Source organism: Coffea eugenioides, chromosome 4 (genome assembly GCF_003713205.1).
Source record: "Coffea eugenioides isolate CCC68of chromosome 4, Ceug_1.0, whole genome shotgun sequence".
NCBI lineage: Eukaryota > Viridiplantae > Streptophyta > Magnoliopsida > Gentianales > Rubiaceae > Coffea > Coffea eugenioides.
In genome coordinates this window covers 41,118,226-41,131,494 of record NC_040038.1, presented here as the reverse complement: position 1 = coordinate 41,131,494, position 13,269 = coordinate 41,118,226, and the positions used below count along the sequence as shown (strand labels likewise).

The window sequence follows — 13,269 nt, the reverse complement described above, 5'->3', positions numbered from 1 at the left end:
TAGATGAATTTAGGTTGGAATCTTTAAGCTCTTGTGTTGGTTCATCAAACTATCTCTACCCATCTCCCATTCTTGCCCTCAAAACATTCCCTTTCCACCAAATATTGATCCTCACCACTTTCCCAGTTGAACCCTCTTTTTTGTTGACTATAATTTCCACTACTTTTAATTGCGAAGTTGTACGCAGCATTTCTTGCTCGGCCTTAAAAAACCAAAAAGTTCATGCAACAATATGAAGTTGTACGTAGCATTTCTGGCATCTCTAATTCTTCTTCAAGTTGTCTTTTTCAAAGGATATGACTGCAAAGCTGTGCAATTCATCTTTGGGGACTCCCTTTCGGATGTGGGCAACAACAACTTTCTATCCAAGAGCCTTGCTAAGGCAAACCTTCCCTGGTATGGTATTGATATGGACAGCGGGCTGCCTAATGGGAGGTTCTCTAATGGCAGAACGGTTGCAGATATAGTAGGTAAAACTTCGAAGTTCTAACTCCTTTTTATTCAATCTTTTAACGTTATTGTGGTAAGATTAGCGATAATCAGCCGTTTTAGCCCTTGTCCTGAGCTGGAATGAACAATTTTGTGCTTTTGTTTTGGATGTTTACTATGATTTGGTTTGGAGTCTTGAGGATGGTTTTGTGAATTTCAGGCGATAAGATGGGACTTCCAAGGCCTCCTGCATTCATGGATCAATCATTAACTGAAGATGTTATCTTAGACAGTGGAGTGAATTATGCCTCTGGAGGTGGTGGGATTCTGAATGAGACGGGTTCTTTGTTTGTAAGTTCAAAAAAATTGAGTAAAATGATACTTTTTTTTTTTTCTGACACAACTCTATCTAATAAAAATAATCCACCTCCTTTTTTTTTTCTTTCTTGGTATTGCTTTCTCGGTCATTTTTGTTTGTCTCTTTGTATCTTGTAAGTAGTACCTACTAAACTAAAATATATTGGACAATCACAAAATTCAGATCCAGAGAATTTGCTTCTACAAACAAATCGAGTTGTTTCAAGGAACACAAGAACTGATAAGGGCCAAACTTGGCGACACTGCAGCTGAAAAGTTTTTCCAGGATGCTGTTTATGTGGTAGCTTTGGGAAGCAATGACTTCATCAACAACTACTTGATGCCAATAATTTACAACGATGCCTCTACTTACAATGACAAAACTTTTGTTCAGTATTTGATGCGTACATTTCGAGATCAACTTACGGTAATTCATCGATAACTCCTCAATTATAAGAAGTTAACACGATAGCATTCCTACTAAATTATTCTTTTATATATGTGGTATGCATTCAGATCTGTTTTAGTTCAAAGAGAGGTTTACGTTTTTAAAGCGTTTAATCAATAAAAATAGCTAATACATATACCATACTTCATATGTATATGTTACACAAGCATAAATTGCATATATAGCTCCAAGTTCCAGCAGCTCCATTATTGATCATTCAAGCAGTTGTACAATTTTGTTGATCTTTTTTTTTTTTTATGTATTTTTCCTTTTGTCAAATTGTAGCTTCTGCACGGCTTAGGGGCAAGGAAAGTGATGGTGTTTGGACTGGGACCAATGGGTTGCATCCCACTCCAAAGGGTTTTGAGTTCGTCTGGTGAATGCCAGGACAGGACAAACAAATTGGCCCAAAGCTTCAACCAACAAGCAGGCAAGCTTGTTGCAGATTTGTCCAACAGCCTTCCAAATGCGACCTATCATTTTGGAGATGCTTATGATGTTGTCAACGAAGTCATAAGTAATCCATCTAAAAATGGTAAGTTAACTTGTTAAATTTAGCTTATGTTTGGGAAATATTGAACAGGTAAAAAGGGAATATCACATGATCACATCATGTTTATGCTTTTGTTCTTATGTTAAAATCTGGTCTTTTTTTTTTTAAAATAAGAATAAGGATTAATTTTTCTTACACTGTCAATATATACACCTACGGGTCTACATGCATAGCACATTATCTTTTTGACGGTAAATTTAATATGAAACTTTTGAGCGTTGATTCGGTTTAGCTCTTCAATTTTTGTGCACAGCAACAAATGGTGTAGTTTGATTTCTACAAATTTATTACTAGCATGTATATGTAGGAAATTCTTCTCACTTACACTCAAATGATATGTAGGAAATAAACCAACAAAATCAATATAGCTTGTGTGTGTCTTCCAATAATTCGTGTCTTATAATATGAAAAGAATTTAGCATATCAACCAGTGTTGTCAAAATCAAATACTCCTATATATACATTCATGAAGTCAAAAGCCAAAATGAATGAACTCCATATCCTAGATTGCAAGATGTAAATAGTTATGCTTACAATTGATGATTCCTACACCAATTCAAACTTCAATTCGAGCTAATCTAGAAGTAACCACTTTACACCTATGCAGTGAAAGCCAAATGCATCATTTGCATTGAGCAATATTAAAAGAAAAAAAAAAACACACACACACACACACAATTCTTGAATGATGATAATGTAATAAAAGTAGTAGTAATACTCCATCATGATCTTGTCTGTCCCTAAGCATGAGGTATATTGCAAACAAGGCCATCATAGTGTAATGTGATCCAAAAACAACTCATCCCTTTTACTTTAAAATGACTTAAACTCAATTAGTAGTGCTAATATTCAATCAATTTTCAGGGTTTTCGAACTCTGACTCGCCATGCTGCTCATTTGGGAAAATCCGACCAGCTCTAACATGTATTCCGGTATCATCATTGTGCAAGGACCGGAGCAAGTACGTGTTCTGGGATGAGTACCACCCCTCAGACGCCGCTAATGAGCTGATCGCCAATGAGCTCCTCAAAAAGCTCCCATTCTTGACTCAAGCTTCATCACCAGCCATGCCACCATCCTCATCACGCTAGGAATACATTTTTGCACTTCTTCCCCTCTAGTTTTTTTTTTTTTTTTAAATCTAGTACTGCGAACATTTACATGACTCTATACATAATTGTTGAAAATTTTACGTGTGACTAAGAAGTTCAGTGTAAATAATGATTGTTCAACATTTTTTTTTTTGAAACTTAGTAAGCACTAAAGGAGCTTGTGAATAGGTTCCTTTTAACTTTTACGTACATGTTATAAGAAGAAAAAAAATGAATACCTGCACGAACAAGGACGAATTTGCTTCGTGTTAATTTTTACAAAAAATTCTATTCTAAACGGTTTACAGCTTATACAGCAAATATGAATTAAATAATAACGCGCCTCCTTAATTTTAGAAATTCATATTTTTGTATCTATCGTTTAAACATATCTCATGATTTTACAGTTGTTTTTGTAGGTAAATTCAATTTTTATTAAGGCAAAAGGACAATAAGAACTTTTAGAATCTAAATGAGCATACAAAAATGAGCAGTAGAGACCGTTGATCATTAAACAACTTTAATTTTCTCATAGCAGATTTTGGACTCGAAGAAAATTTGTGGGAACACAATATAGGTTACAAAATTTGCAATTAATCCATAGCTTTATGTCAAAAAGATGCGTGCAAGATTTTTGGGTGCATTTTCTAACTATCTCTTGTAAAGCATTTTCTCAAAGCACAACATGGTACTTTTAACCCCAATATGTGGTAGCTGTTCATAAGTTTATCGAGATGTATGAAATTGTCCACAACATATGCACGACATTCTAATCATTACATGTACATGCAATAATATAATTGTATGGTCATGAAACCTTGAAGATGTTATTTATTAATTAAAGTCTTAATCAGATATTATGCAAATTACAAGATATAGACACCATATTCTGGACCATAATCATCAAGTTCTTTATTCCTGACCAGCAAAAAAGCTAATTCTTGATACCACAAGTTTGTTAGGAAAAATCACGAAGTTAATCTTGCTCAATGTTACTAGGTTTGCTAATGAATTAGGATGTAATATTTTGTCTGATCGCAAAGCATTGATTGTTGCATGTACTTTGTGAGGGTGCAAAGAGAAATTAGCATTAAAAATGTATACTCAAGAGCATGAAACATCCTAATAGCATAAAATTTTCTTATAACATATCGCAACTAGTTTATATCAAGGCCTAACCTCCACTCCACACAAGGGACAAAATTGAATTTTAGATATTTTATGCATATAATTGCAGGATTTTTAAAAATGATTAATGGCTTGACATGGTATCTTGTTTTACAACATCCAAGGGCATATTGTGTGGTCTCACGACTCCTTAGCTGATAAATTCTATTCCTTCCATTTTCTTGGACCATACAAGAATGCATCTAACAAATGAAAGCCATAGAAATAAGTGGATGTCTACTTCTTCAAACTCCACTGTCTCCACTGAAGATAAACTAATCTCCAGTTTGATCTAGATATTTACTTCTACTAGACCTTCTACTTAAAGCAGTGGTTTACCTAACTTTATATGCATACCTTAAACAACCATATAGATTAACAACTTTTTGGCTGTCTAACACCAACTCCTCAATTAAAAATTTCACCAAAAAGGCTGCTAGTGATGCTTGTACTTCTTGGATGGTGAAAAAAGGGTTAATGCATATGGAAGATGAACAAGTGTACATCTATTAATCAAGTGTTTGGCGGCCCATGCCATTAGCAAAATCAAAATTAAAGATCCAAAACTATTAAAGTGGAGCATACCATATCTATTTCCACTTTTTTTTTTTAAAATAGTTTTATTTGGCCAGTTGTTCTTGGGGTGCTTTTAAAAAAATATATTGCAGCACTTTTTTTTTAATATAAATATTCTTATGAGATAAAAAGGCAATTGTAAAAAGTGTTTGAAAATTCTAGAATAAGAATACTTTAATAATGAGAAACTCCAGAATGCAAACGAAATTATGTTACATTAGATGAACAAAATGCAACTTCAACTCTGTTTTAAGGCCTATGCAGTGGGGATGGATTAATCAAACACTGACTCCTCCATTCTGCCTGGCCAAAAGGAAATATAAAAGCCCAAAAGTATGGTATGTACACTACGAAACATGAGAAAGAGTCAAGAAGTAAAGTTGTCAAGTATTAATATCATTAGACTAAACATAAGACATATATCTAAATTTGACTCCCATTATTCTCCTGCTTTTTATTCCCACCTTGATACACTCAAAATTCACACTTCTAAATTCTAGCATCACCCCTCATTTCCTAGTTTTGAGTAAAAAGAACATATCCTAATCTACCTACGATTATGTGCTGTTACCATAGCTGGGGAGAAAATCATACTACAGGTCACAACTTTGCTAAACACTAATGATAACGAGAATATATATCTAGCAATCAGGGCTGTTCACTCTGCTTTCACTGGTTCTGGTTGCCTAGAAAGGGATTGCCCACGGACTCTTCAATGATGCCAACTTTTTCAAATAGAAATCTTGGAGCATCTCCCTAATTCTGTGGCCTCGGTGTATGGCGATTATTGGCCCCAGATCCAGGATAATCATTCAGCTCAAGATCCATTCTACTCCTGCCGATCGTCTCCAAATTCAAGCTGTTCTTTTCTACAATTTCCTGAGTAATTCAAGAGAAAAACTGTGTCAATCCCAGAGTACTATCTAGAACATCCAAAAAACAAAAAACAAAAAACAAAAAACAAAAGAATGAATGCAAATAAACTTCCCAAATCTTTTTCTCTAGGCTTCATAAATGCCGAGTATATAATATCAAAAAAAAAAAAAAAGCAGAAAAAGAAAAGAACCCAAGCATGCAACACAAGTAAACTTCACTGTATTTAGTTCAGGTATTTTATTTAGGTTTTGGCTCGTATGGTATAGGAAAAAGGTGGACTCTAAGACAGGGAGTCCAATAAGATAGTAGATGCTTTTGCACATACGATCATACTTTTCTTACAAATTATCAACAGATTGAAAAAGCATGAAAATAAAGTTACCATGTTGTTATATTCTGAGACTTGATCAAAACCTTGAAATTTATGCTGCAAACTCGTTATTCCTGAAATCAACAATTTTGGGTAGCTGAGTTTTAGCTGTATAATGAGGAGAAAGAGCAAAACTGAATGATTTTAAAGCCAGAAACAAGTTAAGAAAAACAAGTACGATTACTTACTAGTAACTGGTACAGCATTCATGAAGCAGATGAGCTGAGAAACACAAAGAAGAAGCACTAGTAAGCGAAGAAGAAAACTGCCTGCCATTTCCAGACAAAACTCTTTCCTTTATCCCAATTTTTCTGTATGTTTTCTTGGTTGGGGTAATAATAAGGCTTAGTGGTGCTTCATTTTATACATTCTGATTGTGGACAAATGAGCAATATATACGATGGTGGTGTGGGTGTTTTGTATGGTGATGTTTGGTTGAGGCAATCAAATCACCACAAGTCAAAAAGGTGTAATAGCAACACACACAAAAATCTTGTGGAGGGCTTATATTTGCACAACGCGGTTTTGATGATCTTCACATATCTTTTCCTTTTCCTTTTTGCATGTGAAGATTTGAACAACTGTTGTGTGAGGGAAATTGGGCTTTTTGACTTTAAGTGGAGGGCATGATGACAATTATATTAAGTCAAAATGGGTAACAAAAATGGCTTGTTGATGTGCTGCTGAGCACACTGTGCAAGTGGAGGGTGACAAAAGAATGATGAAATTCTCATCCACAGAAGAATTGGCACCAAATTTTCACAAGGCCTAGTGGAACTTATCGTTCACGAGGGTTCATGAATATATTCAATACAGAAATTACACGGCAATGTAGTGTTCAAATTGTGACGCAATTGAATGTTGGGTTTAATATTGTAAGAGCAAATGACACAAATTTTCACTATACTATTTATAGTTCTGTTTTAGCTACTAAACTTTTTATTTAGCTAAAATGATCATTCAATTAATTAAAACATACTTCTCGTGATAAAAGAATGTATATTTTTATTTAGTCGAGTGATTAAAAGTATAAGTTTTTATTAGTTAAGTGACCAAAAAAATGCACTATTTGATTAGTTGAATGGCAATTATGGTTAAATAAAAAGTTTAGTGATCAAATCACCAAATTGTGCATAGCTTAATAACTCTTTTTGCCATTCTCTCATATTGTAATGGTGGATACGACGCTTCATGAATCCAAAAACCATCCTACCATATAGAGATGTAACCGGACTAAAATTCTATGATGGTCCATTCTCAGTTTGGTACGTAAACGTTCAGTTCATTTCGAATTAAAAAGGACAAAAATCTACCAACCAAAAGACCAAAGAATCTAGGGTTGTTATGGTTTGGTATGATTTAAAGTTTCTTCACAAAGATTTCCAAGCGACTGCACTTACTAGGAAAGTGTTATAGTATTATTTTTCTTAAACTTCTTCTGGATGCAATCTAGATGGATCCTGAGAAGAAAGACCGTATAGTTACATCAACGATGTGGGAAATTTGTTGAAACAGGGGCACACAGAATCCTAAAGAGCGCATTGTTTTATTTATTAAAACGGATGCTTCTGCTCATTTCTGTGTTTAGTTTTTGTGCAAGATTTACAATTTACAATGCAAATTTGTTAGTACGTAATAAATTACAAATATTTTTGCCACTTTGATTAATTATTTACTTGTCGAGCGCTCCATTTGCAATCATATTTAGATGCTTCTAAAATTAAATAAATTTTGGTATGAAAGTTGATTTTCTCATAGACCTTTCGATTCTTGATATCGATTCAGACCGAAATTTATCGTGATTTTCGTAATCTGAATTGAGAATGTAATGAGTATGCCACGTAGACTACATCACATATCGTGTGATGCGCTAGTATCAATTACGCATCGTCAAATAATAATTGCGAGTTATTCTTAGTTTAGTAGAAACCAGACAAAGAATAATCCCCCATAATATTTGGTGACTTATTATTGATACTAATGCATCGTCACGTGGCATTCATGGTATACCTAATATTGTACACCTGAGTTTCATCTAGGTTTAACTCCTCTTAATCAACGGCATATAATGGCAAATGTTCCGACAATTTTAATGATCTATAAAGTGAAACGAACGGAAGTCTCTAGACATTGTAGTGGTACGTAGTGTTGTTTCTGATGTGGATGTGGTTTTTACTTTGTGGTCGGCTGTCCAGCTCAAGTCAACGTTAAACAAAAGTATAAGGCAACACAAGTGGATTACAGTTCCTAAGTAAAGGCAGATAAGTAAATTACAGTCAAAACAAGTGGGGTTTGGAAAGGAGTTACAGCAAAAGTGCTAGAGTTTTCCAGAATTAGTACTCCAATTAGTTTCGCAATCTCAATAAATATTATGGTATGCAATAGGAACGGGCAACCAAGAAACCTCTGAAATGTCTTGTTTAAACTTTCTTATTTTTATGTCATGTTTAAACTTCTTAGTCTTTAGTTAAATTATTTTTTCGTTTGATACTACTTATGTTAAAGTACTACCTTCTATTTTAGGATAAATTACTATTAGCACCCCCGGTAGTTTTGTTTATTACCACATGATCATTCTAAAATTTTAAAATATCCACATAACTTTATCATAATTTTATATAAAGGACAAAACGCACAGAAAGTACCTCCGGTTACAGCAATTGACTTGAATGCGCTCAAAAAATGAGTGTGATGAAATTATAATATTCTCGTAATTCCCTGTAATTTTGTATAAATATCCATTTAACCTCCTTGTTATTTTGTATTTATGCAAACTGATTAGAACTATGATCTATTTAGCACTTTATAAAGGCTATTTTTCGTTGAATATCTACTTTACATAAAATCACAGGAATATTACGTAGATATTTTAAATTATTAGAGGAGTCACATATAATAATATGCGAAGCCACAAGAGTTGACTCATGTGGCTCTTCCGCTGCCGAAACAATCTAAGCGTCCATCTTTTCCCTGATCATAATCATTAGCTTCATAGGAACTTGACCCCTCTTTTCCAGGACATTGCGGAGGGCGAACAATCCTTTTCCACGTTAATGGCTTGCCTTTGTGTGGTCAATTACAAGATAGGTACTCTAAGTACCAAATGTGGCCACAAAACTTTTGATTGTCATTATTATGTCCATTGTGGAGCAAACAACTTTATGGTGTAATCGTTATAGTCAACTTCCAAAAATCAAGCACTATTTTGTCAAATTATAACAACAATTAAAATTCCAAAAGTTGTTGGTTGAGAAAGCAATTAAAGCTTGAACAGAAGTTAGTGCGATGGTGGAAATTGGACTACTGCAATTGCAGGGTAACTCATCAAAAGCTACTTTCAAATGCTTCATTATAGTCTATCTAGTGTGGCACCTTGTAATGTAGTTTTCAGGTGGTTAATTTCCGTGCAATTTCAGGATTCTTTGTCTACTGAGTTGTTTGATTCGTAGATTCAACTATATATGGCATTTTCTTGGTCTTCTTGTCATCATATTGATTAGATTTACTTCATTTTACAGATAAAATATTCTACTGCATGTTTTTGGTTCGTAAAGATACAGTTCTAAATTATCCAAAACAAAAAAAAAAAAAAAGTAGAGTCTTGAATTAATTTCGAGGACAAAACCATATTTGATCCAATATTACAACTACCAAGTAATTCTTCTTATCCCACAAATTTATGTTCATAGTGTTAAGCGATTGAAGAATCATGCATTTTCAAGGAATGGTAAAAGCGAAAAGTGTTTTATTCACACAATGGTTGAAAAATAATTTTTGGAGATTGAACGCTTGGGACATCTGCAGGAGATTGAATTAATAAATAGAAAACGACCTTGGAGATCTCTAATTTTCTCTAGTCTATGGAGAAGTATATAATGCTTTGTTGTTACTAAAGTATTCTAAATTTTGAGATAATCACAGATTGCTTTTAGATTCGACAGGTAGTAGTGAATTTTCTGTGCTTTGGATACATGTATTACCCTCAAGATGATTGGAAAAAAAATCTTAAACTTAAATCTACATAAAAAGATGATTGAGATGCTTCTTATTGAGCAACTTTTTAGTGTTGTTTTTAAAAATTTTTGAGGAATAATTGGTGTTTTTCTTTTTCCCTAGCTAGGTACATGAAGGAAATATTTTGGAAAATTAAGAATAAGAAAGGGAGAGTTCTCAATGTATAGGTTTGACAGAAAGAAAGGCAAAGCGTCAACTCATGGTAACTTTGATCCCCCTTGGAAGCATCACGAAATCCACACACTTTTTTTTTTTTTTCTAAGTCACGGATATTCCTTGAACCAAATTAGCTACCATCCATGAAATTTTAGGCCATACAACTGTGTGTTGTTTTCCATGCAGAAACCTGTTGTTTTGGATTAGGCTATCATTTCTTTTGGGCTGAACACTACTGCTTTTCCATTTCACAACATCATCCAATAAAATCTCCCAAGCCCAGTGATGATTTGGGTTACTATTGAAATTTGATATGCCATTCATTGCAGGAAAGCTTTGATTTGATTAGAGAACTTTTACCATATGGCATTAGATATAGGAAAATCACGCCAACCGTTCATCATGTTTTATCGTTGTTAAATTTAATTCTTCACATTTTTTAATATTTAATTCATCACAGATAAATGAATTCTCACAAATCTAAAATGTATTTTCGCTGGAAGAAGCCACAGATACATCACATTTTTTTATACCTAAAGGGCAAATTGGTAGATCATATAATTTGTACCTAATTTCCACAAGTCAAAGGACCATACTTAGGGCCAGTTTACGAATTCCCCTAGTTCTCCTCATACCATTGGTGTCGACCTATACACATATTTTCATAATTGACTGAAGCAAACATATGAAACACAAAACTAAGAACATGCATTCATCAAGACAACAAAATAAGTAGGGTTGCTGGTGGGAGGGGCAAGGCAAGGAGAGAGTGGCGGAGGAAGTTGGAGAAGTGGGGACTAGACAGAGGTGAAAGCTTGGTTGTGGAAAAGGAGAGGCGGTGGTTGTAGGGTTTTTGAAATGGGGGTATTTGAAGATATAGTAAATTATGGTCCTTTACTTTTAACTTTTGTCGCGCCCCATTTTTTGCGATGGAAAAATCAATAAGAAGGTGTTTATAAAAGATATGATCTTATTTAAAAATAAGTGAAAAGGGACCTAGAATGAGACTTAAAAAAAATGCGACAATTTGGGTCCAAAATTTAGTCTAAAAGGGTTTTTAAGAAAAATAGGAGTCGCCACTTGGTATTGAGTTTGGATGTACCAAGTCACCCAAAAAGTGTTTTTTAAATAAAATAAAACCCTTTTCGACAACTCCAGGTCTGTGAAAACAGAGAAAATGAGTTCGGGAGTCACGGTTGAAGAAAGGGAAGGCAAATGTTCAATTATCTCAAACCTAAGGCACCCTTTCAACCTAGTCTAAGCTAGTTGCGTGGTTTAGTCAAAATTTTCTTAATCTAACCCTTAAATTTATCACATTTGAATGTTTCCTACATGGATGCAAATCTAAATTTATAAAAATATCGAAAGGGATAAAATGTTCATTCAAGGGTTTAATTGAACCAATCGCATTGATGGCGAAGATCAAAATAATTCCTTGAATGTGTCACAAGTATGCAAATGATGAAATTAAAAGAAAAGAAAAGAAATTAAATTATATACATAGATATAAGTGATCAAAGAAAAAGGGAATGCAACATAAAGGGTACGGGAGGCAAAAACTCGTGACATAATTTTCTTATATAGGGATTAATGGGGTATTTAAACTAAAAAGTTATAATCACCCATTTTCCATGTTTGAAAAATAATTCCCCTAATATGAACAAGCAAATGAACCTACTTATCATACAATTTCTTAAATGAAATGCAATTCTAAGTGATATGATTAACACATATAGAGGATAGGGGATAATATAATAGAAAATATCATACAAATGAGAAAAGATCCTAAAAATGAAAATATGCATGAAAATGTAGTGAATAGCACACAAAGATGAATCTAGCGCAAGACGACCTAAAAGGGTCTAGCGTTGGACTAACCCATCTCTAAAAATCCTTACTAGCATTGGACTAGCAAGTAAGCGGAGGGAGAAGCCACAACTAGCGTTGGACTAGTGTGGTGACGTCATGCATTAACAATTCATAGTGAAACAAATAAAGCATAAATTAAAACAAATAAACACGTAAGAGCACGTAGCACATAACACGTAAACATAATATTTAGATGCCAAAATCCTAAGAAAGGCAGATAAAACATATAACACATAAGCCACATAAGCACACAACCTATCTATTACATCGGGGAGCGCCTAACTACAATCTAAAAGGGGAAATAAAATAAAACAAATCTGATTATCCTATCTATTACATTTTTGAGGTATTTAAGTGCCTCCCAAATAATTATAAAATTAACTAAACAAACATAAGAAAATTTAAATGAACATTCAAATCAAATAAACAAAGCATATAAAAATATATATAAACACATAGGAACACGTAGGAGCACATAAGAGCACGTAATTGACATTGAAATAATAATAATGGGGTACCTCCCTTTTGAAATGGTGACTAAACGGAGTCAAATTGCCCTATTTATACTCAAAATGAACAAAAGAATCATGACACCAATTTAATTGAAAACGTAAATAAATTTAAAAATATCTAAAAATTACAAGTTGAACATACTCAAAAGTAACATAATTAGCTATTAAAAAAAAGGAAACAATCATAATAAAGAGAGTCAAAATTCACCAGAGACTGAATTGCAAAAATTGAAAAACTTTTGGAGACAAAAATTATATTTTTCCAAAGCTTAGAGGTCAAAATTAAATGAAAAATAAAATTCAAGTACCAAAGTGCAATTAATTTAATGACCAAAGTGAAACAAATTTAAAATGTTCTGAGCCGAAGTGAAACTACTCCAAATATCAGGGGCTAAAGTGCAAATTTCGATTTCTGATATGGGAGAAAAAGGCCATCGGGCCATCATTTTTATTTATTTGGGCCGGATGCTACCTAAGCCCAGCCGAAGCCCAAAAGAAACAAGCAGGCCAGCCCGTCTTTCTATCCCTCAAGCCCAATCGAAACCCAAAAGAAATAAATCAAAAACCCATTTCTAAAACCCAATCAAAACTAACTATTGGCCCAACCGAAGATAAAAACCTTAGCCCAAACCATTTTTTCTTTCTTTTCTCTCCTTTCTTTTTTCTTTTCTTCTCTTCTTCTTCTTTTTTTTTTCTTCCTTTCTTTTTCCTCCACTTCCAACCGTTTCCTTCCCTTCTTCTTCGGCCAGCTGAAGCTTCTTCGGCGCCACCGCCGGACCGCCGATCGTCAAAATTTCTCAAAATGCACTTCCCCACTCCATTTTTCGCGTAGGTTCCATTTCCGGAGTTAA

The 13,269-nt window shown here is 33.9% G+C and overlaps 2 protein-coding genes across 2 annotated transcripts; one reads left to right on the top strand and one right to left on the bottom strand.

Annotated features, from left to right (window-relative positions):
- Nucleotides 1–232: 232 nt before the first annotated feature.
- On the top strand, nucleotides 233–2,885 carry LOC113769366 (GDSL esterase/lipase At1g74460). Its single transcript, XM_027313822.1, has 5 exons — nucleotides 233–470; nucleotides 650–780; nucleotides 971–1,213; nucleotides 1,520–1,769; nucleotides 2,652–2,885. Exons 1-5 carry the CDS (start codon nucleotides 233–235, stop codon nucleotides 2,876–2,878), a joined length of 1,089 nt encoding a protein of 362 aa, XP_027169623.1. The 3' UTR covers nucleotides 2,879–2,885.
- A 2,056-nt stretch (nucleotides 2,886–4,941) lies between these two features.
- On the bottom strand, nucleotides 4,942–6,246 carry LOC113767881. The gene is made up of 3 exons (XM_027312084.1): nucleotides 6,056–6,246; nucleotides 5,880–5,941; nucleotides 4,942–5,500 (listed from the first exon to the last, which is right to left on the bottom strand). The coding sequence occupies exons 1-3, from the start codon at nucleotides 6,141–6,143 to the stop codon at nucleotides 5,378–5,380; spliced, it is 273 nt and encodes a 90-aa protein (XP_027167885.1). The 5' UTR covers nucleotides 6,144–6,246; the 3' UTR covers nucleotides 4,942–5,377.
- Between the last annotated feature and the right edge of the window lie 7,023 nt (nucleotides 6,247–13,269).

Bases quoted from the DNA above. Each gene is read 5' to 3' on its own strand.
- LOC113769366 (XM_027313822.1), top strand. From the start codon at position 233: ATGAAGTTGTACGTAGCATTTCTGGCATCTCTAATTCTTCTTCAAGTT. The intron at 471-649 runs GTAAAACTTCGA...TGTGAATTTCAG, and splicing joins AACGGTTGCAGATATAGTAG to GCGATAAGATGGGACTTCCA. The intron at 781-970 runs GTAAGTTCAAAA...CACAAAATTCAG, and splicing joins ATGAGACGGGTTCTTTGTTT to ATCCAGAGAATTTGCTTCTA.
- LOC113767881 (XM_027312084.1), bottom strand. From the start codon at position 6,143: ATGGCAGGCAGTTTTCTTCTTCGCTTACTAGTGCTTCTTCTTTGTGTT. The intron at 5,942-6,055 runs GTAAGTAATCGT...TGTTGATTTCAG, and splicing joins GAATGCTGTACCAGTTACTA to GAATAACGAGTTTGCAGCAT. The intron at 5,501-5,879 runs GTAACTTTATTT...TGAATTACTCAG, and splicing joins TCTCAGAATATAACAACATG to GAAATTGTAGAAAAGAACAG.